The sequence below is a fragment of the Mus musculus genome, chromosome 2 (genome assembly GCF_000001635.26).
Source record: "Mus musculus strain C57BL/6J chromosome 2, GRCm38.p6 C57BL/6J".
Taxonomy (NCBI): Eukaryota; Metazoa; Chordata; class Mammalia; order Rodentia; family Muridae; genus Mus; species Mus musculus.
This window is the reverse complement of record NC_000068.7, coordinates 132,804,113-132,829,822: the sequence shown is the minus strand read 5'-3', so window position 1 is coordinate 132,829,822 and position 25,710 is coordinate 132,804,113. Positions and strand designations below refer to the sequence as shown.

At 43.1% G+C, this 25,710-nt stretch overlaps 2 protein-coding genes across 9 annotated transcripts in view; one reads left to right on the top strand and one right to left on the bottom strand.

Moving 5' to 3' along the window:
* Mcm8 (minichromosome maintenance 8 homologous recombination repair factor) overlaps positions 1-13,686 on the bottom strand; it is a 28,061-nt gene extending 14,375 nt beyond the window's left edge. The window contains exons 1-10 of one of the 4 annotated variants that reach the window (XR_003953691.1): positions 13,358-13,686; positions 12,578-12,749; positions 12,035-12,118; positions 10,138-10,220; positions 9,695-9,844; positions 8,375-8,478; positions 6,450-6,648; positions 5,013-5,098; positions 2,205-2,356; positions 1,698-1,893 (exon numbers count right to left, since the gene is read on the bottom strand). Coding sequence is in view for 2 of the 4 variants with exons in the window: in NM_001291054.1 (NP_001277983.1) it covers positions 1,698-1,893; positions 2,205-2,356; positions 5,013-5,098; positions 6,450-6,648; positions 8,375-8,478; positions 9,695-9,844; positions 10,138-10,220; positions 12,035-12,118; positions 12,578-12,725 (1,202 nt within the window). In the remaining 2 variants the exon portion in view is untranslated. The remainder of the gene's footprint in view (positions 1-1,697; positions 1,894-2,204; positions 2,357-5,012; positions 5,099-6,449; positions 6,649-8,374; positions 8,479-9,694; positions 9,845-10,137; positions 10,221-12,034; positions 12,119-12,577; positions 12,750-13,357) is intronic. The other 3 variants (XR_374505.3, NM_001291054.1, NM_025676.4) reach the window with 3 other exon arrangements.
* An 82-nt stretch (positions 13,687-13,768) lies between these two features.
* On the top strand, positions 13,769-25,616 carry Trmt6 (tRNA methyltransferase 6). Of its 5 annotated transcripts, none has more exons than NM_175113.3 (11): positions 13,769-14,019; positions 17,648-17,775; positions 18,725-18,834; positions 19,315-19,406; positions 19,534-19,617; positions 19,870-19,994; positions 20,807-21,162; positions 21,534-21,619; positions 22,824-22,926; positions 23,026-23,112; positions 24,211-25,608. In NM_175113.3, exons 1-11 carry the CDS (start codon positions 13,889-13,891, stop codon positions 24,400-24,402), a joined length of 1,494 nt encoding a protein of 497 aa, NP_780322.2. In that variant the 5' UTR covers positions 13,769-13,888; the 3' UTR covers positions 24,403-25,608. The 5 variants fall into 5 exon arrangements, with proteins under 5 accessions (NP_780322.2, NP_001343373.1, NP_001343371.1 ...); NM_001356444.1 differs by having other exon boundaries at positions 19,534-19,736; NM_001356442.1 differs by having other exon boundaries at positions 13,769-14,023.
* Positions 25,617-25,710: the final 94 nt, after the last annotated feature.

Here is a 25,710-nt window from a genome sequence, read left to right as displayed (position 1 = left end):
ACAGGCTCAAAACATAAGATACTTACCAACAGAAACACAAGAAACATACTTGATTGTCAACATAATGCATGCACACGCAAACATGGTATTTACATATATACATTTTGTAAGCAAAAGACAAACAAGGGGAAGGAACCAGGAGTAAACTATGAACCTTCCTCCTTTTTTAATAAGTGTAAACAGAAACTGGTGCCCCTTGGAAATCATCTTTACCATGTTCTAGTCTAATGGCCACCCACACCCTACCAATCACCTGAAAGTCTATCACAGACTTTCCCATGAGCGCAGAAGCATCCTCAGTAGACACAAGGGCAGAACAGAAGTGCTGGGCTTTTCCTCCAATCTAGGTCCCCATAGGCAGCTAATGGCAACTACCTGCTCATCAGGGCATCCCAACCTGGTTTCCCTTCTCTGTATTACTCCTGCCTTCCTGCTATTTCTAAGCTCTTCTCCCAAATAAATGGCATTTAACCAAATCATTGCTTCCAAAGGAATCTAAACTTGCCATATATTGGTAATTCTAACACTGTCTTCTCTGTTCTCTCACCTAGTGTTGATCAATGAACTTTTTCTTAAAGGCCCAGGAAGTAAATCATCTCAGCCTTGTAGACTATACAGACTCAACTTGTAGTGTAGTGGCAGCTGCTAACAACATGCAAATCAATCAGGTTGAGGGATGTTTCACCAAAAATTTTCAAAACAATAACCTGCCTCATTTGTCAATCTTCTGATAAATAAAGTGAAGGGTCCTAGAAAACTCTACTTTGGATGATGAAATCACAAACAAGAAGACAGAAGGGAAAAAGGCAAACTGGTGGCCAGGGACAAAGGGCTGCTAAGAGGCAACTTCACTTATGACCAGTAAGGACAGCAGAGAGGTGTCTGAGCTTCAACATGTCTGCTCCTTGGGCATCTGCTCAGACAACAATTCCTATGTAGCTTACATTTGCTGACCCGATCACAGCACTAGCTGTCACAGAGTAAGTCGGGATGCCTATTTGGAGGGGAAGTCTTGAGAGATTAAGGACAAGAACTCAAGTAACTCAAAACTTTCCTCAGTTGGCGAACTGACATACTTCAAGCAGAGAGACGCCTCAATTCTGGAGCCCAACGTCTTGGAAAAGGGAGTATGACAAGACCAACTTCTTCACAGACCACATTCCAAGTCTTCCTCCTTCACTGCTCCTAGGCATGGTAAATTCAGCCTCATGATTTTCCTCACTGTTTCAAAATTATCCCCAAACTGTCAGAACATTGCCAAAAAATACTATATTATGACAAGCTTGTGAGAGATGGTCTTCATTTACACTAGGTACCGCTTTTCCCTGAAAAGACATCAGTATAAACACCCATTGCCAAGTGGGTGGTTTTGTTGCTGCTACACAGTCACAACAGTGCAAAGCCAGCTACGAACTCCTATACGTGCCTGAAGGTGGTAATGTTCCATAAAGCTTTACTAATGGACACCAAATGGCATAAAATATATGGATTCCACATAATTTTGTGTTATGAAGTACTCTTCATTTTTCTAAACCATCCATAAATATAAAAACCTTCACAGGTCCTAAAACAAAACATAGCAAGCTAGATTTGGCTTATGGAATCATTTGCCAACCATTCTGTCTAGAGTTTTTGACTAGTAACAAGGGCACGCTGACATGCATCCCTAACAAAGCCTCAGGTAACTTAGGACTTACTTGACAACGAGCTTGAGCAGGTTCTCTTCAGCCTGGATCTCTCGGATGGCATAGAGGTCTTTAAGGGAGAACTCCATCAGTGTCCCATGCTTGCAACCATCTTCTGCAGTCTGTGCTTTCGGCCCCTTGCTGTTGCTAACAGAATTTGCCTCAATGTACAAAAGGAACATGCACTTATCATTCTTATTTCGAGAACCTGTAAATTCAAATATTAAATATATTATTTTCATTTTCCACACAATTGACTAGAGTGTTAAACAAGATTCATAACTCAGTGACTTTATTTATTCCCTCAGTTGAGGCTTTTAGAGACAAGGCCTCAAGACTAACCTCAAATTGTGACTATCCTTGTACCTCAGCTTCCTAAAGAGTGCAATTTCAAGCCTGAGCCACCAGATACTTCATCACACATAATGAACAAGGAATTCCCTGAATTATTGGAGATGCAGAAATATCTTATACGAAGACAAAAGCTAGCACATCACTGTTGAGAAAGTTACAGCATACCTTCTTCAGAATTGGAGACTTTGACAATTCCAGTAACAGTCACTGTATCTCCTGGGACACAACTATCTACAAGATCGTGAACAAGTTCACATTCTATCGTCCGAGGGATCCGACCAGCTTCTCTCTGTGCATCAGACATCAGCTCCTGGATTCTAAGGCAGTCCAAAGCTTTCAGTTAGAATATATCTTACGTACAGTTATTTCATCAACTCAGGATGTGTAGGATACTGTTCTAGATAAAGGCAGGCTGCTTTTTAAGGAGTTCAATGGTACATTAAAAAAAAAAAAATCACGTTAGCAGTTTCCAATTCAGGATGGCAGAATGAATCTGTGCATTCATTCACCTAGCACCCCTCAAACGCTAACAAATAGGACTCACTCCTTCTGAAAACACCAAAACCGAACGTAGTGGCGGGTAAAGCAAATGAAGTTCAGAATGCACAGACAAAACTCACAAGCAATTTCCTTAATTACTGAGATACAAACATATCTTACCCAGAGGAAAAAGCTACCACATCATTTTTAAGAGACAGCTGTTGAGAAAGGGCATAGAGAAATGGCAACCTAGGTCCTCAGCAGAATCCCAAGAGGCTAAGGAAGAGTTGGTGCAAGGTTACACATGGTTACAAAATTACTATCTCAATACAGTAACAACAAAGCACACATTTCTAAAAATGACATAACAAAAAGCCACTTTACTTTAGAAAGTGTGCAAACATGAAAGGGTAAGGCAAACAGAAGGCAGTGGGAATCCAGGGGATGTATCTGACAGGAAGGCGAAAGAGGAAATAGTGGACAGTATACAGGACAGCTAAAGACAGCTCCAGGACAGAAAGTGTGGCGAGCCATGGGGATAACTGCACAAAGAAAGAGATTAGAAGGTAGGGGCAAAAGTGTCCAGCACCCTAAAAGGAATGAGCATCAGAATAGCATCAAACCTCTCACTAAGAGCAGGGAAAATTACACACACCCAACTCGAGGGCTTTAAGTCTTTTATTTATTTATTTTAAAAAAATGGTTATGGGCTGGCGAGATGGCTCAGCGGGTAAGAGCACTGCCACGCACTCCGGTCGAGTCAGCTTGACAGGCTGAGAGGTCTAGAAGTCACTCACGAGGCAGAGAGTTTCACGGAAACTCACCTCCTGGAGTCTGGCATTCTCTTCAACCCATATACTCATATTTTATTCCAGCATTAGTCTGGTGTATGGATCCACGTACTCTCTTTTAGTATTATCTTATAAGTGCCTTTTAAGATTGAATTCTGACATAGCTAAGCCTTCACCGGTGTTCCAACGTCCTAGAAAGTCCTTGAGCTGACCATGGGCTTGGAATTCAGGAAGAATGTTGCCTGTTCAGTGACATTCAGAATTGCCTCTGGTATTACACTATCACTTAGAATAAAAGCCAAGTCGCTCCCATATACAGGAATTTACAATGGTTTAGGAAGTAGATCGGGCTGTGGTTTTAGAGTATTGCATTATTCATGAGATGGTTAGCTAGAATGGAACTCCCTAATTAGAACCATGACTTGGGTGTGAAAGCCCTTGCCCTAGGAGTGTAAAGACCTCACACCTGGCTTCTAAGACTATAGCTGACCTTAGATAGAGCTGACTTTGTGTCAGTTGTTTTATTGCCCAGCTCCTGCCAGTCTTTGTGTTTACATTCCTCTGTTTTTTGTAAGAGTCATTAAGCATCCGGTAACCTCATTTGTACCTTGCCGATGTGTCACCTAACTTCCCTATGTTCTTTTGTATAAAAAGTTTGATGCTCAATTTGACAAATTACATTCAGATTCTACACAACCTCTCCTGTGTACATCTGTCTGTCATTCCATCCGACGCTTTGCCCACCTGCGACTAGAGACCCGTTCCACGCAGACAATGGGGCTCAGAGGGTCTGCGGCAGAGCACCAACTGCTCTTCCGAAGGTTCTGAGTTCAAATCCCAGCATCCACATGGTGGCTCACAACCACCCGAGAGAGATCTGATGCCCTCTTCTGGTGCGTCTGAGGACAGCTACAGTATACTTATTTATAATAATGAATGAGTGGGGCCAACCAGAGTAAGCAGAGGTCCTAAGTTCAGTTCCCAGCAACCACATGAAAGCTCACAACTACAGTGTACTCATCATATACATAAAATGAATAAATCTTTTAAAAGGTGGGGGGGTGGTTATGGACATATGACATATAATCAAGAAAACCTAAAATTACTAGATGAAAAAAAAATGATGATGATGGAGAGATGCCTAAATAGTTAAGAGAACTCACTGCTCTACCAGAGGACCCAAGTTTGTTTCCCAGCACTCGTGAACTGCCTGTAACTACAGCTCCAGGGGGCCTGAAGCTCTTCTTCTGCCCTTAAATGCCCCTCTTCTGATCTTCATGGATGCTTACACTCACAGCATAACTCACGTAGACATACTACACATAAATAAATCTTCTTTAAAAATACAGAAATAATGCCTGACTCTTAAAACAAATAAAGCAAAACAAGCCAATAATAATCGGTGTAACATGCTCAACAGAAAATGAGAGCATGTCATCAAGTAGCCCACTTCTAAGTGATCCTTTCTCTAAAACGTCAGTGTTATCCCAGTCCATCATGGAAGGTGCAGTGCATCACATCGTTTAGATAGGAAATGAACCACTTCTCCGTAGCAATGGGAGGTATCACTGCATCCTCTCTAGAACCCAGTAACCAATCAATTTCAAACCATTTTAAAGCACAGACTCATCAGTAATCATTGCCATCATCGATTACCTAGCAGAATGAGAGCTTCTCTTTTACTTAACATCTGAGTACTTACTTGATCAACTGCCAGTCCAGTGTAACTGTGAGAGGAGAGCTGCGCAGTGGAGCAAATGACCTCCCTCGGCACGCAGGCACAGGACACTGCAACAGAAGTCATCTACACTCAGCTTCTGGCAAGCCATGATCAAGTTAAGAAAACTCAGTTATAATCTCACCCACTTCTTGCTACCATCTTCAGGCATCATTCCTGGTCCTTTTCTAGCTTGTCCTTCTCATCCTCTGTATTCACTCTGCTATGAGTAGCCAAAGCTCCTGACTTACCTCCGTACTTATCATGTCCTTACAGCTTCCTCTGTCCAGGCAGTCTCCCAGTCCTTGGGCTCCTTGACTGCACCACCTCCTTCAGGCCATACGCTTTGACCTAATCCTCAACTTTTGAAAAGCCTTTCACTAAGGATCTTCACTAACCCTCTACTCTCCTCTAGCCCCCTGTGGTGGTATGAATAGGAACAGCCTCCATAGATTCATGTGTTTGAATGCTTGGCTATAGAGAGTGGCACTATTAGGAGTTGTGGCCTTGTTGGAGGAAGTGTGTCACTGTGAAGGTGGGCTTTGAGGTCTCCTATGCTCAAGCTATGCCCACTGTGGCTATGGCCTCCTGCTGCTGCCTGCAGACCAAGGCATGGATCTCTCAGCAGCTTCTCTAACACCATGTCTGCCTGCATACCACCATATTGCCCACCATGATAATGGACTAAACATCTGAAACTATAAGCTAGTCGCAATTTATAAGAGTTGCCGTGGTTGTGGTGTCTCTTCACAGCAATAAACGTTAACCCCCCTTGCATTGTTTGTGTGGTACAGTCACCTGACAAGTACTTCTCATTGTATAAGCAAGTTGTGTCCAACTTTTCCTATGTCACTTTGTGTGTGTGTGTGTGTGTGTCTCAAGATGCATTTATAAGCTTAAGGCATTGCATCATATATACAATAGTGTAACTCCCTATCAGGAGCTTTATCTCCTGGAATCCAGGCAATCTGTGACTGACTCTAATCAACCATGACAGAAATGGAATTGCATGATTTATGAAGTTGGCTTAAGGACAGTGCTCTGCCTACCAACTGATCTCTTTGCACAGCAGATGTCAATAGCCATGAGTAGACTATAAGCTCTGAACTGCCATAATGTGTGTGAAAAGCCAAAACCAACCCTTAAGAAAGATGGGACGCCTCACTCTAGCAGATCCATTTTGTAATGGCAACTCCACAGAGACACAGAGGAAGAAACACCCAGGTGAGGGTTCCTCCAGCCTTCTAAACCAGGCAACCACAAAACATAATGAAGTCTTGTGTTTTTGAGCTCTATGTGTACAGCCATTTGCTCTGCAACAGTTCTGTTCAAAAGCACTGGCAAATCTTTCTGTAAACTGATGTGCCTCCTCGGTAAAGAAGACAAGAATTAAAGAAGACAGTCGATTAAAGAACATATCACCTTTGTAGGAAGGGTGTATTTTCCATCTGGCAGAGGAAAGCTCTGAATCTCTCCACATGCAGCGCACTGAAAAGCCATGTTGGTGCAAAGAGGCTTTATGTTGCTGACCCGGACCACAGTCCCTCGTATAGAGATGTATTTCCCATAGCAAGTTGCTCGGATATTCTTGAGGTGTGTCAAGGGCTCATAGTTGTACACTCTAAAAATAAAACAAGAATGTGTCTCTCCATAAACTTACAATATATAGAGTTATATTTTCACAAGTTCCTCTTAGGCACAGCCACAGAATTTATCCCTCTTTATACCAGAAACTTCACAAGTTAAATTTTATGAAAACTGCTAAACCCCATATATAGCTGTCTATATATATAGAAAAAGTAGGAGAACTTTCTCTTTAAAGAAAAGGAAATGTGGCGGTGCGTGCCTTTGATCCCAACACTTGGGGTAAGAGGCAGGCAGATCTCTGAGGCTGAGGCCAGCCTGGTCTACAGAGCAAGTTCCAGGACAGCCACGACTACACAGAAAAACTCCGTCTCAAAAACCGAAAATAAAAAACATATTCCAGCGCTGGAGAGATGGCTCAGCAGTTAAGAGCAATGACTGCTCTTCCAGAGGTCCTGAGTTCAACTCCCAGCAACCACATAATGGCTCACATCCATCTGTAATGGGATCTGATGCCTCTTCCAGTGTGTCTGAGGACAGCTACAGTGTGCTCATATACATAAAATAAGTAATTCTTTTTAAAAAAATACAATTAAAAAAAAAAGGAAAAAGCTACCTATGGGTTTCTAATTTTTGAACTCAGAGATCCACCTGTCTGTGCTTTGTGGGTGCTGTTATCAAATATCTTCTATAAATTTTGGAAGAGGAAAATGAAACCCTGAAGTTTGAAGTAGTAGTTGTTGTTGTTGCTGTTGGCATTTAGTGTTTTGTGTGTGCACCACGGCATGCATGGGGAGGTCAGAGGACAACTTGGGGAGTTGGCTCTCTCATTCCACTATATGGGCTCTGTAGATTGAGCCCAGGCCATCAGGCTCAATGGCAGTGCCTCTCATCCACTGAGCTATCTCAGTAACCCAAGGTTCTTGTTCTTAAACCCTTCCCACTACTCTAACTAATGCGAGAATACACTGAATATAGTTCAAGGAAAGAGATACAAATGATCAAGAGATATTTGGAAAAATTTTGCTGTCATTAGACATCAGGGAAAAGCAAATTAAAACTGTTTTGAGATCTCATCTCAATCAGAATGACTATCTGTCAGGAGTCCTTATACACTGCTGATGGGAATGTGAACTGGTAATCAATACAGAGATCCCAATTATCAAATGACGCAGCTATAGCACTACCAAGTATTCCTGAAGGATTCTGAGCAAGCACTCCAGAAACTTGTACACTCGTATTTACTGCATACTGTTCACAACAGCCAAGAGAAGAAACTAGCCTAGATGTCTGTAATGGTTAAGGTATATAATGGAATTTTACTAAACTGTAAACAAGAATAAAATTATGGTACTTGCAAGAAAATAGGTAGAGTTAGAGATCATTTCATTAAGCAAAATATGTGAGACATAAATACACATACTGCTTGCTTGCTCACACATATGAAATATAGATTTATAGACACACAGACAGAGGACATGAACATAGAAAGTCATGAGAGTTGGGGAGCAAGTCTCAAGGGAGAGAAAAACAAGAGAGGGTAATGGAATCTCTGTGCTATGAAGACAGATGTGGGGACTGTTGGAAGGGAGGAAGGGGGTCCCCCAAACACTGAGAGGGAAATAAGAAGAGTTGGGGGAGGGGTGCCAGGAAAATAAAAACAAAGTAACATTTATATACATATAAAAATGCCACAATGAAACCCACTTGTTGGTACTATAATCAAAAGGTTATTGAGAAAAAAATAGCATCATGTTTCTCACCTTGCATAAATATGTGGTACATTTACCATTGTCTCTCCACCGTTAGACAATCCCTCTTGAGCTTGTAATTCGGCGGCATGCCTTTCAAGGTCCTTAGTTAATACCTTAGTCAAAGATTGAAAAATAAATAGTCTCTTTAAGCAAAATCCTCATAGAACCCAAAGTTTATGAACATCTCAGAAAAGTAAATAAATACTACCCTGATAGTTATTTAAAGGACTAATATTTGGTTCTATTTATTTTATAGTAGATTATTTATTTGACTTGAGATTTTCTTATGCCTGCACCAGAACACTTCATCATCACTACTTACTTACGACTTTTGTCCCACATAAACTTAGCATTAAAAACACAGTCGGAGCTGGGGAGATGCTCAGCAGTTAAGAACACTTGCTGCTCTTGGAAAGGACCAAGGTTCAGTTCCCAGCATGGTGGCTCACAAACTATCCATAAGTCCAGTTCTAGAGGAACCAATGCCCTTTTCTAACTTCTTTGAGCACTAGTCACACATGACATATACATACATATGAACAAAACACTCATACACATAAAATAACATCCCTCTGAGACATTTCACACTGGGTTCCACTAAACAAATTCCATAGGGCCTAAGCCAGAGCAGGAAAGATAGAAAGGAATTGTGCATGTTAGAATAAAGAGATGGTGTGGCTGCCTGACTAGAGAAACAATGGGTGATTGGATGAGGCTGAAGACAAGAAGCAAGATTGCCAGTGCAGGGTTCTAGCAGTACACATGAGTGTGTGGTGATCTGTTTGCTGCACCTGGATATCCTGACTCGCTGCTGTGTCCAGATTGTACCCCCTTAAGACCTATCATAAGCCTACATCTCCCTCTGGCCTTCCCCATTGTGCCCAGCCCCTGAAGGCAGCCACGATGCCCGTCCTGGGACCAGCTGCCCTTTACCTTGAAGCACTTATGTGGGCGCTTCTGTTCCTAAGAACAACCGATACAAGCACAGACCCTACTGTTACTTCCAGTTTACATACGGGACTCAGTGGGGAAATAAGTGATTTCTCCCAATGCCTAACTACACCTGAGTTAAATCCTTTTGCTCCAAGTTCCTAAAACCATGCCTATTTTATATTTACAATCAGATACTTTCTCAAAAAGGAAATACAACATCTGTATCTTTAATGAAATTAAACTAATTCGGGCGACTTGTACATAGGTGAACTTACCACCTCTTAGGGGAAGACTGCAATCCTTAAACTCTAACCAACATCTGTTACCAAATGCTAAGTGCCTTTCAGAAAGTACAAACACTATGATATCTCCTTTTAAAACTTTGCCCAAATTTACCTGATGTATTGCCAGCCCCATACACGCCAGTGTTTTCTCAGGGGCATCTCTTAGTGCGTTTTCTATATCGGGTATCAAGTTAGTTATTTCATCAGCTTTTGTCAGTTCTTTAAAATCCACCAAAATGCTTCCTTTTCTTTCTATTTCATCCTATAAAAGATTAAAATTTAAACATAACAATTGCTTTTTTGAGTCAATTATCATAAGTATCCATTTAGTATACACTTCAGAAAGCATGTAATAGTCAGACAGTAATAGTTCTAAGTTTTATTACATAGTCGTAATATTGTAAATGTATTTACATATACATACTTAACAAACTTTTGAAGTTGGTATTTCTAACACCTCCCCAGCTGCACTGCTCACGCTCACTAGCTCCTCAAACATTGTCCAGTTAGTTGTCACATAATGGTGAACTGCCAAAGTTGGTAGAAAGCTCTTACCTTATCGTATAAGTCGATATGCCTTGTGAAAAATTTCTCAAATGCTTGAATCTTCTCAATAAAGGGAGAGTTATTACTGTAAACTGATCCAACAAGTTCAGCATTAGCACCAAGAGGCACAGATGGAAGCATTTTATACTGCTGAGACAGATCCCTAGAAACCCCAAACATTTTTCTTCCTTGCCTATTCCATGTTATGACTGCATTTGCGTAAATGCTGGTATGAATATTTGAGATTTAAAAAAAAAACTAATGTCTAAATAACCTAAAATATATATAAAACCCCAAATATCTGAGAAGCTTTCTGAGTCTTAGACTCCTCAAACGGTTTATCATTCAAATATCTTATTCAAGTCTAAGAAATGCAAAGCCATATACATGAACAGAGTTAAGACAATCACTATCTTTGTAAAGTAAATTCTACTAGTCCAAACTGCCACTTGCTAATTATTTCCGAAGGATCTGGAGACAGACCAAAGCTTAACTGTAATCTCAAAATTATAATGCTACTTTTTAATATTTTTACAAAGTTGTATAGTATCTTTACATTTCTCTGTCACAGAAAGTCTAATGAAATGCAGCTGGGTCAATTTTAAGCAAAGTATTCTTTGAATTCCATCTTTAATAATCTAAAAATCACTTTACAGTGGTATGAGCTAGCTACCAGGGTGATGATGAAAATGGTGTGGCTGATGTATCCTAAAGGAACAAAGGCTCTCCTATGAAACACACCTATCAAATTAATAGGGAGGGGAAACGAATTCATTCACACAATGAACACTAAAAGTCTGTCACAAGACAGGATCCTTGACTACAAGCACTACAGTACACTGGAGAGGGAAAACCCCCAGCTACAAATAAAGGCAAGAACAAAACCATGCTTCATAAGAGATATGAGAGACGTCAATACCGTAAGAAAACAGAAAACCAACATCTGCACACTTTACAAACATCGAGTGCCATCTAATCCTTGGCAAGAAGCCTATTACTATGTCCTGATGTCTGACTGTCATCTTTGCCCAAATTCCTATTCAATCATTAGTTCAGCCAATTGAGGACACTGGGAGGTCTGGAAGGTTGCAAGAAACTATTCTTGTTTTTCTTTTTTTCTTCTTCTTCTTGTAAGATTTACTTTTATGTGTGTGTGTGTGTGTGTGTGTGTGTGTGTGCGCTCGCGCACGCACACAAGTGCACATGCTTGGGAGAGAGGGAGGTGGAGAGGGAGGAGGGAGGGAGGGAGGGAGAGAGAGAGGGAGAGGGAGAGGGAGAGAGCGGGAGCACATGCCATGCATGTAGGCATCTACAGAGGTCAAAAAGGGTTTCAGAGTGAGTTTCCTTTTGGGAACCAAGGTCAGGCTCTCTAGAAGAACAGTAAGCATGTTTAACTGCTGAGCCATCTCTCCAGCCCCTTGTTCCATGGCATCCCTGCGACTGCACAGGATAGTATAGTTCTAGCCTCCAGGAACATCTGATCTATCCTCAATTACTAGGGACAATCAGCTTCATTCGTCTAAGTTCTCATCACACAGTAGGACGTCTTTCAAAGTGATACAGCACAGCTTTGGAAGGGTGCGATGCAATGAATATGTCACCGTTGTCCTGCCTCTCCCTTTGAGCTCCCACTTCTGATAACCTTGGCATTTCTTGGTTGGTTCTCCCTCAGTCACAGGAATCAGACTGCTGTGTTGAGTCTACCATATACATATCCAATTCCTTGTATGAAATCTTTTGAAACATTCACCAGTTCCTGTTTTCCTGATACATCATATAGCAATAATGCTCAAACAAATGCTTGGAAGAGAGAAAGGCGGCATAGAGCAGGAAGACCAGTGCACAACGGTAACATGAATTGTAGTATCCAAAGATGAATATATAACTTATGGTTCTTAAACTCCACCTTCAGAGAAGTAAAGCTTCCAGCCCTTATACGGGATAAACTGATCCAATGTTGACTGTTGAAGTAACGGTTGTGAGGCTTGTGCTGAAAACGTAGAATACGATGTTAGTAAAAACCAAAGCACTGGCTAGTTTTCCCTCCAACTAGTTTCTCCTTTTACAGGAGTCTATTAATAGACTCCAAATTAGATATTTCAATAAGAATTATAAATATTAACCTTCAGACCTGAAGTCTGAGTTAAACTATCCTGCTATCTACTAGGCATTATTATTAATAGGCATTATCATTATTTCCATTCCTTGTATTTTTTTTTTCTTTTTACATTATGTTGCCTGTGCACACTAGTAGGCCCACACATGCCATAGTGCATATGTGGAGGTCAGAGGGCAGCTTATGGAGTCAGTTTTCTCCTTCCACCATGTAGGTTCCAGGGACCTGAGGGTCCTCACTTGGCAGCAGTCCCCCTTACCTACTCTGGCATCTACCGGCCCTTGAATTGTCTCTTTCCCGAGAGAAAACATATCGATCCCTGCGTGCACGTACCAGAAGCGTGCTTTCCTGAAGCTTCATTCAGGTCAACTCTGTTTTCTCTTTCTCTCCACCTTCCTGAGAAGTTCCCACCACCTCTTCCTCTTTTCCAGCTTTGGAATCTTCCTCGTCCAAAACCTCTGCCTCTATAAGCACCACTCATGTCTTCCACAAGTCAAGAGCACTCCTAAAAAATGTATTAACATAGTAAGGGGGGGATTAATGTACTGTGTTTAAGACCAGCACTTAGGCTTGCAAAGTTCCATGCTGCAGTATAAACCTTATGTGTTGTATAGTTAATTCTTTTAATCTCCATCATGATTAAGGTACACCATAGACATTTATTCAATACCAGTTTTCAACAAACCACCAAGAGAGAAATCAAGGAGTTAACTTGAACCGGTTTTCTGTGTGGAACTAATATTGGGCAGTATTGGCTGAAAATAATCCTCACCAGTACGATACTAGGGAAATAACATAGCCCAATCTTCGCTGTATTACTTTCTGTGGCAGGCTGTCCTAAAACTGTTCCAAAAGAAAGTAACTCCACTTAAAAATTCCTATCCCACAGATACAAACTATTGATAGATTCATACGCTGTGCTGTAATTCATTAGGAGAACCTGTTCTAACCCTAAGAGGTTTTAATAAATAAAAGATTCGCAAGTATGCAAACTAATAATAATCAAGGTTGCTTGTGATAGCCCTGTGATAAAAGCTCAAGTCTTCAGGATCCTCAGGATGAGACATTCCATCGCAACACTACGTTCCACATCGATCCAACAGGATAACATACTGAGAACGGTGGCGATTCCAACATCTACATAGGGAAGCAGCCTGAGAAAAGTCGTACGCAATCCCTGACTCCCCGTCTTCCTCGCGTCCTGCTTTCAGGAGCCCCGGAGCCTGCGACAGAGCCGTAAGCCGTATACACTCTCACGCAGGGCTCCGCGGACACTCCGTCTCCGGAGCCGCCCGGTGCCCGCGTCACTGCGCGCCAGAACGCCAGACGCAGGGCGGGGAAGGCCGAGCACAAGCCCAGAAGGCAAACTCGGACCTCGCTTGAAGTTCTTTTTTGGCGCGTCTATGACGCGCTTCTGCTTAAGGAAGCCACGCGACTAGGGGGCGGGATGAAGTGTAGCCAATCAAAGAGTTCAGAGAGACGGAAGTCGCCAGGCTTCCGGAAGCCGTCCCGAGGTCCGGACCGGAAAGCGGAAGCGGCGTGCAGCACGTGGGGGCGGTGCCGGCGGAGACGCAGGTCCCTCCTGGTCGTGCCGGGCTCCTAGCGGCTGGAGCAAAAACGGAGGTTGAAATTTACCTGGCTTCCATGGAGGCATCAGCTGCGGAGCAGCCGAGCTCACCGCCCCCGCCTCTCGGGGACCACTGCATCCATGACGGTGACTTCGTGGTGCTGAAGCGAGAAGATGTGTTCAAAGCAGTGCAAGTCCAGCGGAGAAAGTGAGTCTGGTTGCTGGCCTTGGGCAGCGCGCACCACCACCCGGATAATCACTCCCTCCTGTGCCCCATTCTTGGCTCTTTGAATCCCGCTCCCCAGCCCTTATTGCTACCACTCAGGTCTTCCTATCACTGAGGCCTTCCCACCGGGATCCTGCCGCATCCTTGGCTTACGGGTACAGTACTCGCCTCTACCTTTCATTCCCCAACTTTCTATTCTACCTTCTGCGCCAAATTCTCTTCCCAAGAATTCCATTCTTGATACTCCCACTCAGGAGGGTGCTTTCCCGAGGATTCTTGGGGGGCGGGGGAAGAGCCTCACTAGTCTTACAGAATTTATCCAACCTTTCACATTCGTATCTCTTATGTCTGACTCTCTTCCCAGCTCCCCACTTTCTTCATAAATCCAACTTCCTCAGTAAGAGAAAAGGGAGATAAGAAAGATCTCTTACACATAGTATGGCTTGCAGGTAGGCAGTCTTATTCTCTGGATCCCAGTGGGAAAAATCTGTCTACTGTAAGAAAAGAGAACTTACTACAAGGTACATGGCCAGCTTAAGCCCAGTATACATACTGGTGCTTGCTGATGGCCCGCTGAAGCAAACACTTTCCTGCCTCCCAAGTGGTGGGATTACAGGTTTGCTTCACCACACTCAGCTTGCTTCATGTTCTGATACAACCATTTGAATGTCCTTTTTATAATGTGTTTTGTTAGATGATCCTTTTTGTTACCAAGGAGACATACTGTATCTTTAGTTCTAAAAGGTACTCTTTTTGTTAATTAGTTTGTTTGATGGGCTACACAGAGAAATCCAGTCTCAAAAAAAAAAAAAAAAACCAACAAAAAAACGACCTAGTATTGTTTTAAGGTGTGTGTGTGTGTGTGTGTGTGTGTGTGTGTGTTTTTGTGGGCTTGAGTATGTGAATTCCTGTGCGCTCAGTGGCCAAATGCTTTGTATTTCCTGGAGTTGGCGTTACAGCCAATTGGGAACCACACAACTTGGGTGCTGGGAACCAAAGTCAGATCCTGTGGAAGAGCAGTAAGTGCTCTCGAGTGCTGGGTCATTTCTCCAGCTCCCTAAAGAGTCAGCTGTAAGCTCTTTTTACTATCCCTGTTCTTAGGAAGCCACGATCCTAATTTTTTGTTTTATTTAGAAAATGACCCACTGAACCCAGCTGCATCCCAAGCCGGACTCCCTATCACCAAAGAGATCATGGCTCTCTGCCACTCTTAATCGTTCCCAGGAAACAGGCAGCTTCATTATTTATCAGATCGCCTCCCACACTTTCCGGCCTGTCAGTTTGGATGCTTGCCCCCCAGGCCCCCACCACACACACCTTTGCACATAAGATAGGCTGGCAGAGGCGTAAAGTGTTTCATTAACACCAACATGATTCAAGGATGAGGATAAGAGGTACAAAATAGATGTTAGTTACTGGAAATCCAGCAAAGAGTAAGAATTAGGAGTCAGGAGCACCTCCAGAGGACATGTAGTTCAAGTGGCATTTGATGAATGAGGGGAGATGACTCAAAGGGTAGAGCTCTTAACCACATAAGCATGAGGTGCTATGGTACATATCTGTAATCCCAGCGTTCTTACAGCAGGATGGAGGCACACACAGGAGACTCTATAGAAGTTTGAGACTGCTTGCCTGACATATATAACAGTGAACAAGAGAGATCTTGCCGGGCTGGAGAGATGGCTCGGTGGTTAAGAGCATTGATTGCTCTTCCGAAGGTCCTGAGTTCAAGTCCCAGCAACCACATGGTGGCTCACAACCATCCGTAATGAGATCTGACACCCTCTACTGGTGTGTCTGAAGACAGCTACAGTGTACTTAGATATAATAACAAATCTTTGGACAAGAGCGAGCAGGGCTGGAGTGAGCGGGATTGCAGCAAGCAAAGGTCCTAAATTCAATTCCCAGCAACCACATGATGGTTCACAGCTATCTGTACAGCTACAGCTTACTCATACACATTAAATAAATAAACAAATAATAAATAAATAAGAGAGAGACAGAGACAGACATAGACACACCTTGTCTCATAGAAAGATGGAAGGCAGGAACCAGTATCTGAGTTGATCTTTTGACTTCCATATGCATGCTGTGGTACCCAAACACTAACATGTGCACATGCCCACACAAAAGATGAAAGTAGTTAACCGTTTTTTAAGGATATGATATACAAAGATATGGTGGGATAGAGAACTGAAAAAGGAAAGATGAAAAGAGTGATGCAGGGCACAAGCAGAGTTTACCAGGTCAGGACAGGTCTCAGAATTCAGAATTCTGTGCGTGTGAGCTGGGCTCTGAAGCTTCCTTAGGTACAAAGCTTTTCTTTACGTCAGCCATGCCATGTATGTAGAAAGTATCTGCAGACCTGTATGAATCCTGCAACTTTAACTCCTCACACAAACATGTATACAATTGTCATTGTGTGTTATGTTTTTCTGTCGAGTCGATACACATCAGTTCACCTCAGAAATGGAACCCACAACAGACCAAAGAAATGACTGCAGCAATGTCCAGTTTGGTGAACCAATGTGTGCACACACGAGCACGTGCACTCGCGCGCACACACACATCACCCAGCAGCAACTGTTTACTCCTTTTTATCTTGTTAGATAGGAGACCCTCAAGAATCTTCTAGGCTTTTTTTTCTCCAGACATGTGACTGTTTGCTTGCCCCCTGAGACTGGTGAGTGTCATCTTTCCTCCTAGAAGAAGTATTTAAAATTGGAGGGAGTGTTGTAATTCAGAGGAGCATCCTACAACACTGTAGCTAAGGCCAATCTGGCCTGGAACTTGGCATCTTTCCACCTCTGCCTCCTGCATGTTGGGAGAAATGCATACCACCACACCAGGTAACTGACTCTTGACCAGTGTGTTTCTCTGGGCCTCAGATGTCTGTCCCTGGCGTCTGAGGGTTGCTGTGAGAATGAAGGGGTACGCACTGCTGGCATCCAGTTGTTACACAGCAGGTGCTAGCTTGCTTTCTGGGAAAGGAAAGGGGTTCTGTCGTGTGCTTGTCTTTGAAGTTGCTCTAAGAGACTGAGATCTCCGATAGGAAGGCTAATGCCTGACCCTTGGCAGTACTTCATTAGTTCTACATCCATTTCCAATGTGTAGATTGCCAATAATGTTTATTCTGACACAGGCTTTTTGGAATTTTGCTTTTCTAATAGAGTAGCCAATTAGACAGAGACCAGGGAGTTTTAAAACTTGTTGTCATCTCAAGTGATTATTTTGTTGGGGATTTTCTAGTGCAAGTTGCATGGGGCATCACAATACACACGTATGGCCTGGGGATCTTGTCAGTCATTCCTGTTTTGGGATCTGCAGAATCTGTGAATGTAAGCATCCTGGGTGACAATGCAAAGTGCAGTGAGACTGTGTCCCACAAAAGCCATGTCGTTTTCTTCTAAAAGTCAGGGTTTTCCTGCCTTCTTTATAAATGTTTCTGTCCCCAACCTGCTTCTCTCTAGTTCATTTGTCCGTTTGTCCTCACAGAAGTAATGCTGTTAACCGTTTATCATGTGAACTCTTGGAATAAACTAGGATTAGCACACTTTTCATAGCAGGAGTGCAAAAGAAATCGGTTGACTGGTTGCCTTTTCTTCCTCAGAAAAGTAACTTTTGAAAAGCAGTGGTTCTACCTGGATAACGCCATCGGCCATAGTTACGGCTCAGCGTTTGACGTGAGCAGTGGAGGCAGCCTTCAGCTCAGGAAGAAGCTGGAGGAGCCCGCGTCAGGTACACGGCAGGGATGAGATGGTGCTGGCAGGCTTCCATTTAACCTGCACACTTCCAGGAAACGTAGCTAAAGTAAGGGCTGGCCCTGTGAAGCTAAGCCGGACGTGAGGAGCTGATGGGCTGGGCGTGGGTAGGGACTCGGGACAAGAAGATTGCAGTGCAGGCACGGAGGTGGTGTGCTCACCTAGTACACTCGAGGCCCGGGTCCATATGCGGCGCTCCATAAGCTGGACAAGCCACTGAAGTGCTCACGAGATGATGGTGGGGAATCAGAATTCAAGTTAATTAGGTAGCAACTTTGAGGGCAGCCGGTGCTATGTAAGACCTTATCTCAAAAAGGATCTTTCAGGATGCTAGAGAATTAGCCCAACGGTAAAAGTACTTGTTGTCCTCTGAGAAGATCCAGGTTCAGTTCTGAACACCCACATGGTGGCTCACAACCATCTGTTACTTCAGTTCCAGGGATCTGATGCCCTTTCTGAGCTCAGGCACCAGGCATGCATCTGGTACTCATACATGCACACAGGCAAAACACTCAAACGCGTGAAATTAAATATTCAAAACATGGTTTTTCTTTTTGAGAAAGGGTCTTTACATTAGCCCTGAGCTTCCAGTGTATACCATGCAGGCCTTGAACTCACAGAGATCCTACTGATGGGGTTAAAGGTCTGTGAAGTCAGGGCAAGCAGGATGGCCCAGTGAGTATAGGTACTTGTTCCTAAGTCTGACAATCCGAGTTCAGTGATCCCTGAGACATGATGGATGACAGCTGTGTCCTCTGACCTTACATACACCGTGCCGTGTGTGTGTGTGTGTGTGTGTGTGTGTGTGTGTGTGTGTGTGTGAGCCTTTACACTTACACAAATACATGTAAAAATAAGTAATTAAAATGTAATCTTTAATAATAATTTTATATCAAAAATTATCATAGAGCAATTTCTTTCCTTAGAGACCAAAGAAGCAGGCACTGATAATCGAAATATAGTTGATGATGGAAAGTCCCAGAAACTTACTCAAGATGATATAAAAGCTCTGAAAGACAAGGGCATTAAAGGAGAGGTAAAAACGGATTCTTTCTCTTCGTTTGTATGTAACAAATTTGTCTATAATATCGATTTTGAGGTAAAAATGGAATGTCAGTTAAAAATGTGTGTGCAGTTGAATACATTTGTATGTTGTGTCTTAGTGCAAGAATAATAGACTGAGTGGCTGTACTCAAAGTACTAGTGGAAGAGAAGTTATCAGCTCGGGTTGTTTGATTTTGGCTGATCTTCCTCTATAGTCTCCCTTTCTTGGCAATCTCTCTAACTTTAGCTTGACTTAAAGGAAGTTTGTGGCCTGGATTTCATGCCCAGCACCAGGGGGACAAAAGTCTAAATGGAGTTGTGATGTCTTTGTTCCGAAACCTGAGTAGAGTGTAGAAATGCAGAGCTGATGCACGCGGACTCCGTGAACGAGGGCCTGGAGATGAGGCCTTTGGCTGAGTGCGGGGCTAAGAAGGTGAAGCTTCAGGCAATGTGCTTGCTCCTTTTCTTCCAGGAAATAGTTCAGCAGCTAATTGAAAATAGTACAACATTCCGTGACAAGACAGAATTTGCCCAAGATAAATATATTAAAAAGAAGAAGAAAAAGTAAGTCACATTACTTGAAATGGTTGAAAATAGTACATATTTTCTATTCACTAAGTAATCATTACTAAAAATGAGATGTTTTAAATCTTTTTAATTCATATTGCTATTCTGCTCTTAATTCCCATAGATATGAAGCCATCGTTACTATCTTGAAGCCATCTACCCGTATTCTTTCAATTATGTATTATGCAAGAGAACCTGGAAAAATTAAGTACGCTTTGTTTCCTTTCAAAGTATAATTGGGGGAAATATGTCTTTAAGCGAGTCATGATTTTAAGTAAAATGAAAAGCTTGCTCACCTGCATAAAGTGCCCTCCTTCCTCATAAATTGTAAGTCCTTTTACTGTCGCCTCAAGTGAACAATAATCTTATCAACATAATTCTTAGAGAACAACTAGAAAAGCTGTTATTAAATGTCAGGATTTACTTAGCTGAAAGTGAGCGAATCTTCCTTTTTTTTTAGCCACATGAGATATGATACACTAGCCCAGATGTTGACGTTGGGAAATATCCGTGCCGGCAATAAAATGATTGTCATGGAAACGTGCTCGGGCTTGGTGCTAGGTGCCATGATGGAACGAATGGGAGGTAAGATGATGTTTTCAGATTCAGTAAACTACCTCGATGTGAGGAGAGAAGTCCAAGAATTGGAAGTTAGAGAACCAGATCGAGTTGCTTTAAGAATAGGGGAGTGATCGCAGTAGGCCTCTATGGCTCCTGTCCCAGAATCTTTCTGTGTGGCCCGTTTCTCCCCACTGAGGCTGTGTTGGTGCCCTGCGATGTTGGCCTTTCCTGCTTTGCTGTCTGTGGGGATGATTCTGGAACTGCAGTTAGCTAATGAGTTTAGTAAAACAGCTGGTATTTACTGTGCTGTCAGGAACTGAGGAGCTGAGAGGCAGGGAGACTTCTCAGGAGACATTCTCTTTTTATTTTGAGACAGGGTTTCTCTGTGTAGCCCTGGCTGTCCTGGAACTCACTCTGTAGACCAGGCTGGCCTCGAACTCAGAAATCCGCCTGCCACTGCCTCCCAAGTGCTGGGATTAAAGGTGTGCGCCACCACGCCCGTCCCGAGAAATTCTCTCTTGGAATTCACAAGCTGACCTGTCTGATTTCTCTGATTCTGTAGAAAATAAGAGCTTGCATCCACCCTATCTGGGGATGAACAAGGAAAAAGCAAATAGGCCCAAGCCATCTGACCTCTAAACAAGATCACGGGGTCTCTGGAAAGATATTCTCTCTGTAGGGACCGGGATATCAGCGAGCTTGGGGACCACCCTCTCACCGTGGGCTTTGGTATTCTCCACCCTGTAGACATGGGAGAAGAACCGTGTGAGGACTTGGGCTTCAGAGTCTAGATTCCCCCACTGTACAGAGGTTTGTTTGTTTGTTTGTCTCTTCAGGCTTTGGCTCCATTATTCAGCTGTATCCTGGAGATGGACCCGTTCGGGCGGCAACAGCATGTTTTGGATTTCCCAAATCTTTCCTCAGTGGTCTTTACGAGTTCCCTCTCAACAAAGTAAACAGTCTCCTCAATGGGACATTTTCTGCTGAGATGCTGTCCTCAGAGCCTAAAGACAGCACTCCAGTTGAAGAAAGTAACGGTGAGCTTGAGGAGAAAGAGATTGCTGAACAAGCGGATGAAGACAACATTGTGGATGCCGCAGAAAACAACTCAGGAGAACAGAGACCAATGGAGATTGTTCCTGGGGACCCAGAGAATAAGGAGCCCAAAGAAAAAAGAAGCAAAAGAGATTATGTAAGCATGTCCAGAGTCATTATTCTTGTGATAGCTTCAGAGCCTCGGTGAGCTTTAAGTTGTAAGATTTGGGTTGACTTTGAAAGGTTAGGTCCCCAGGTGCTAACTATCAGAAACACTTGGGGAAATGGGTGTCTTTGTACATGGCTGTGTGACTTAGTCTTTGGGCTGGAGCTCTGCGTGACTCTAGTGGCTGCTTCAACAGTGGGGGTTGCCATTTGAGAACAAGTTCCTTGTGTGTCCTTACCTTCCATATAGACCAGCCCCTCCTGTTGTCTACTGAACACCACTGCTCCTCTCTTCTAGATCAGGGCATTTTTGTAAATCTGGCTCAGTGCCATCAGTACATTGGTTTCTTGCTGTTCTTAAAGATTCAGGAAAAGCAAAGGAGACAAGAAGAGCAGAGGAAAAGACATCTGGAGGCTGCTGCTCTGCTGGGAGAAAGAAATGCAGATGGGTATGTTGATCCAGGATGCAGGGCACTTCACGGTGCTGCCACGGTCTGCTCTGACTGTAACACACTTTCCACTGTCTGCCCTGATTCTTGTGGGAAGTGAGATGGAGATTTTCTCTTGGTTGTTTTGGGGTTTTGGTGGGGGGAAGGGGTTGTTTAAAAAAGGTTGGATTTGGGCAGGAAAGATGGTTCAGCATTTATGAGCATTCACTGCTCTTTCAAAGGACCAGCGTTATGCTCTCAACATCCTGCCCAGTGACTCATAGCTACCTGTAACTCCAGTTTCCAGGAGATCCAACACCATGGTCTCCTTGGAAACCTGCACATACCTACATGCAGGCATATACTGTCATAAATTTTAAAGAATAGTTAGTTCATCAAAGCTTTTATTTTAAGGCTAGTAAAAAATAAGTACCTGCTTGGTTGATTGGTTGGTTGGTTGCTTTTAAAGAAAGTCCAAGTCTGGCAGGGAGAGGAGTCAAAGAAATCTCAGCCTTCAGTAATGACTATCAGATAGGACTGTAGGGGTTGGGGGGGCCATTAAAATGGCTATAACACTGGCTAATACAGAGCTAATGAAAGATTCTATCAGAGGCTAGAGAGGAAACCAAGTGGTTAAAAAAAAAAAGAATGCTTGGTGCTTCTACAGAGGACTGGTGCTTACCCAGATCACGGCTCACAATTGTCTGTAACTCTAGTTTCAGGGGACCTGACACTCTTGGCCTCTGCAGGCAGGCACACACACACACACACACACACACACACACACACACACACACACACACACAAATAATACATCTTTAAAGAAAAAGCACACTTGTCAGTTGGGGATATAATGTTAGATTTAATTCCTTATGACCTAAAAGAAAAAATATAAGAATATCCAATATATATTTGTCAGGTAGCACAAACACTTATAACCCTGTTTCTTAGAAATAAATAGCTCGTGATTTCATTCTGCTTTGAATTTCTAGAATGCTGTGTAGTGCCCTGTACTTATATGGCTCACATTGGCCTAGTACTCCTTGTGTAGTTCCAGCCAACCTGGAACTCAAGGCAGTCCTCCTGTCTGGGCCTGAGTATTAGGATTTTAGCTATGTACGATCATGCCTAAATCACATGATTTAAAATGTGGTCATTTTAAATACATTTAAAACCCATGCTCCTCTTGGAGGGCATACAATAATATTCTCTGTTTTCCTTGCAGTTTGATTGTGGCCAGTCGTTTCCACCCCACGCCCCTGCTGCTGTCTTTGCTGGACTTTGTAGCCCCGTCAAGGCCGTTTGTGGTCTACTGTCAGTATAAAGAGGTAAAGCTGAGACAAAATGGACAGAATTCCTACATCTAAATTTCGATCTTTGTATTGTAGCTTGAAATATATCTAACAGGACTCTGGCTTTGCCCTTAGCCTTTGTTGGAATGCTACACAAAACTTCGGGAGAGGGGAGGAGTCATTAACCTGAGGTTGTCTGAAACCTGGCTCAGAAATTACCAGGTAAGCGTTCTCACTGCCAGGCCCAAGAGTTGGTCTCTGGGATTGCTGGCTTCTTGCAGCAATGCTGTACGTTGTTTAAATAGAGTCACGGTTTTACAGTGGCAGTGGTGGAAATGTCTGCCTGTCACTTAGAAAAATATCCTGGCTACCTGGCTTTCTGGCCTGCTTTTCATATCAGATACACATTCTGTAACTCTAGTCCAGAGGTATTTAAAATGCAAATACCTAGTTATGCTACCCTCAAGACCTTGCCATCTGTAGAGGTGGTAACTGAATATGAAGTGACCCTGTCCTGTGCTGCCACGTACATAGACTAAAGAGCGAGAGGAAACAGGATGAGCTAGGTGAGTGCTTGCAAAAGAGGAGACCAGCCTACAGCGATACTTGGAGAAATTCTCAGGCAGGCTGGTGAGAAGCCAGGAGTAAAGACTGCTCCACTGTCAGACCTCCTAGTCTACTCTTGTGCCTGGGCTCAGTTTGATTGCCCTCTGTATGATCCCTGCAGCAGATCCTGAAGTCACAGCAGCTGGAGGGGCTTTGCTGCCTGAGTGCTTCACAACCAGTTCCTTCAGGAAGGGAGACAGAGGGGGACACTTTTGGGTTACCTTGTGGCCCACCCTGCTGCTTGGAGTCTCTTCCTACCACAGAAGTCCAATGTAACACTGCCTTTTTATGTGGCAAAGGTGACAAGTGAGAAGAGCCCTTGCTGAGATTAACAGATAGCAGGGAAGTAGCCAGCCAGTGTTGCTTCTCCATACACCCCAAACCCTGTTGTTGGCCCTGAAGCTTCCTAAAATCAGAAGGAAGACCAGTGCATAGGCCAGAGTACTACAGAAACCATTCACACTCCCCTCCCACACAAACTAGCATACAGTCTAAGAGAAACGGAGCCTTGTGTGTTTGTTTAAAATAAATAAATCCCCTTGATTTTACACTTCCTTCTGAACGTACTGTCCTATGAAGAAGCAGTCTTCTTAAAACTTAGTCATTGTAAATCATCAAGTGATTTGTCATCTAAATTCTGATTTTTATTATATTGTTGACATAGTTTGTAAGAATGCAGAAATGCATAAGTGTCGTTTTTTCTGTCTTGGTTAGGTTCTGCCAGATCGGAGTCATCCCAAATTATTGATGAGTGGCGGTGGAGGGTACCTTCTGTCAGGGTTCACTGTTGTCTCAGACAGCCTTCGGGCAGACCCCAGCCTCAAGTCCTGCACAGGCGCTTTAGACCCACACAAGGCTGAGGAGCCAGCAGCTAAAAAACAGAAATGCATGGAATCTGCCTCTTAACTCTTAGGAGATTAATGTTTGTTCCAAGGCATTCTGCAGCTGGTAATTACACTTTAAGTGTCATCACTAAAATTTTCTCCTTGTCCTAAGAGTGTGTGTACACCTGTTCCTGGGAAGAAGTAAGCCTTTCGTTTGCCTCTGTTGCAGAAGGATTAGTCAGGGCTGCAACTCTGATGGACAGTAATGGATTGGTACAGCAGTCCTGTATCACAGCAGGCTCGGTACTTAAAGGATCTGCAGATTCCTTGGGAATGTCAACACCTTGAAAATGTTGATGTGTAAGTCTTTGTTTATATTTTAAGCAAAGATGATAATACAAACTAGCCACAACATGGTGAGCAGTGAAAGGAAATTTCCTCTCATCCACTCTTCCTCCTAAGCAATATGGATGTGTGTGCCTGTGAGATTTACAGTACCAAAACGTCTACCCTTGCCCTGCAATGAAAGAAGCTTTTTTTTAGATACTAGATTTTGTTATTTTAATAGTCAATGGCCTGAGGAAGATCCAGGTATTTCTTTTCCTGCCTCTCCTTTTTTGGTACATAGAAAGGGTGGTGGGTGCTCCTTTGCGGTGAAAGGGTCTCCTCAGTTCTGGGTGAAGTGATTGGAACTTCTGTGTACTATTAAACAATTGGGTTTTTCTCTCTCTAGACACAGACACACAGAAACCTGTATCAGTGTTGGTATATATGCATACACATAGATGTATCTATATGTCAGCATGGACAGAATGTACTACCTGTGGTGGGACAGAGAAGGAATACACGTTTATTTGAACTGTGGTAAAGACTTGTGCAGGACAGAGCAGCTCTTGGTGTGTTGCTGTTACTCTTGTCAAGTATGTTTCAAGTGCCTTCTGGGGATTTCTCACACTGGTCTGTACATGTCTGCTGGTGTGAGGTGGGTGTCTTTATCTGCTCTGAAAGAAGTATAATCAAATTCCTTAACCATCTCCATTGTAAGGAATAAAAATGTCTAGAGTAATTGAAGGCTCTTGTTCCCTTGAGAGTCTTGTCCTGTTCACTAGGACTTGTGCGGTGTTCTTGTCATCATAGAAGCCTGGCCAGCGTGGAGCATCTTGGAAGATAAAAATGCTTTCCTAATAACTTGTGCTGTTCTGATAAAGGCTGCTGTGATTACCAACTTTGGTTTTTATTCCTTTTTCTCTAAACAATTGCTTTTAAAGAATAAAATTTTCCTACTCTGAGCCATAAGTCATTAATGATACAATGCTGCATTTATTACATTGAGCTGACGGTGACAAGTCTGTGTGTGACGACACATGAAGTCACATTTAAGGAGAAGGTA

Excerpts from the sequence above, each read along its gene's own strand:
- Trmt6 (NM_175113.3), top strand. The coding sequence starts at position 13,889 with ATGGAGGCATCAGCTGCGGAGCAGCCGAGCTCACCGCCCCCGCCTCTC. Across the intron at positions 21,163-21,533 it reads AAAGAAGCAAAAGAGATTAT|ATTCAGGAAAAGCAAAGGAG; the intron begins GTAAGCATGTCC and ends CTGTTCTTAAAG. Across the intron at positions 21,620-22,823 it reads GGAGAAAGAAATGCAGATGG|TTTGATTGTGGCCAGTCGTT; the intron begins GTATGTTGATCC and ends TTTTCCTTGCAG.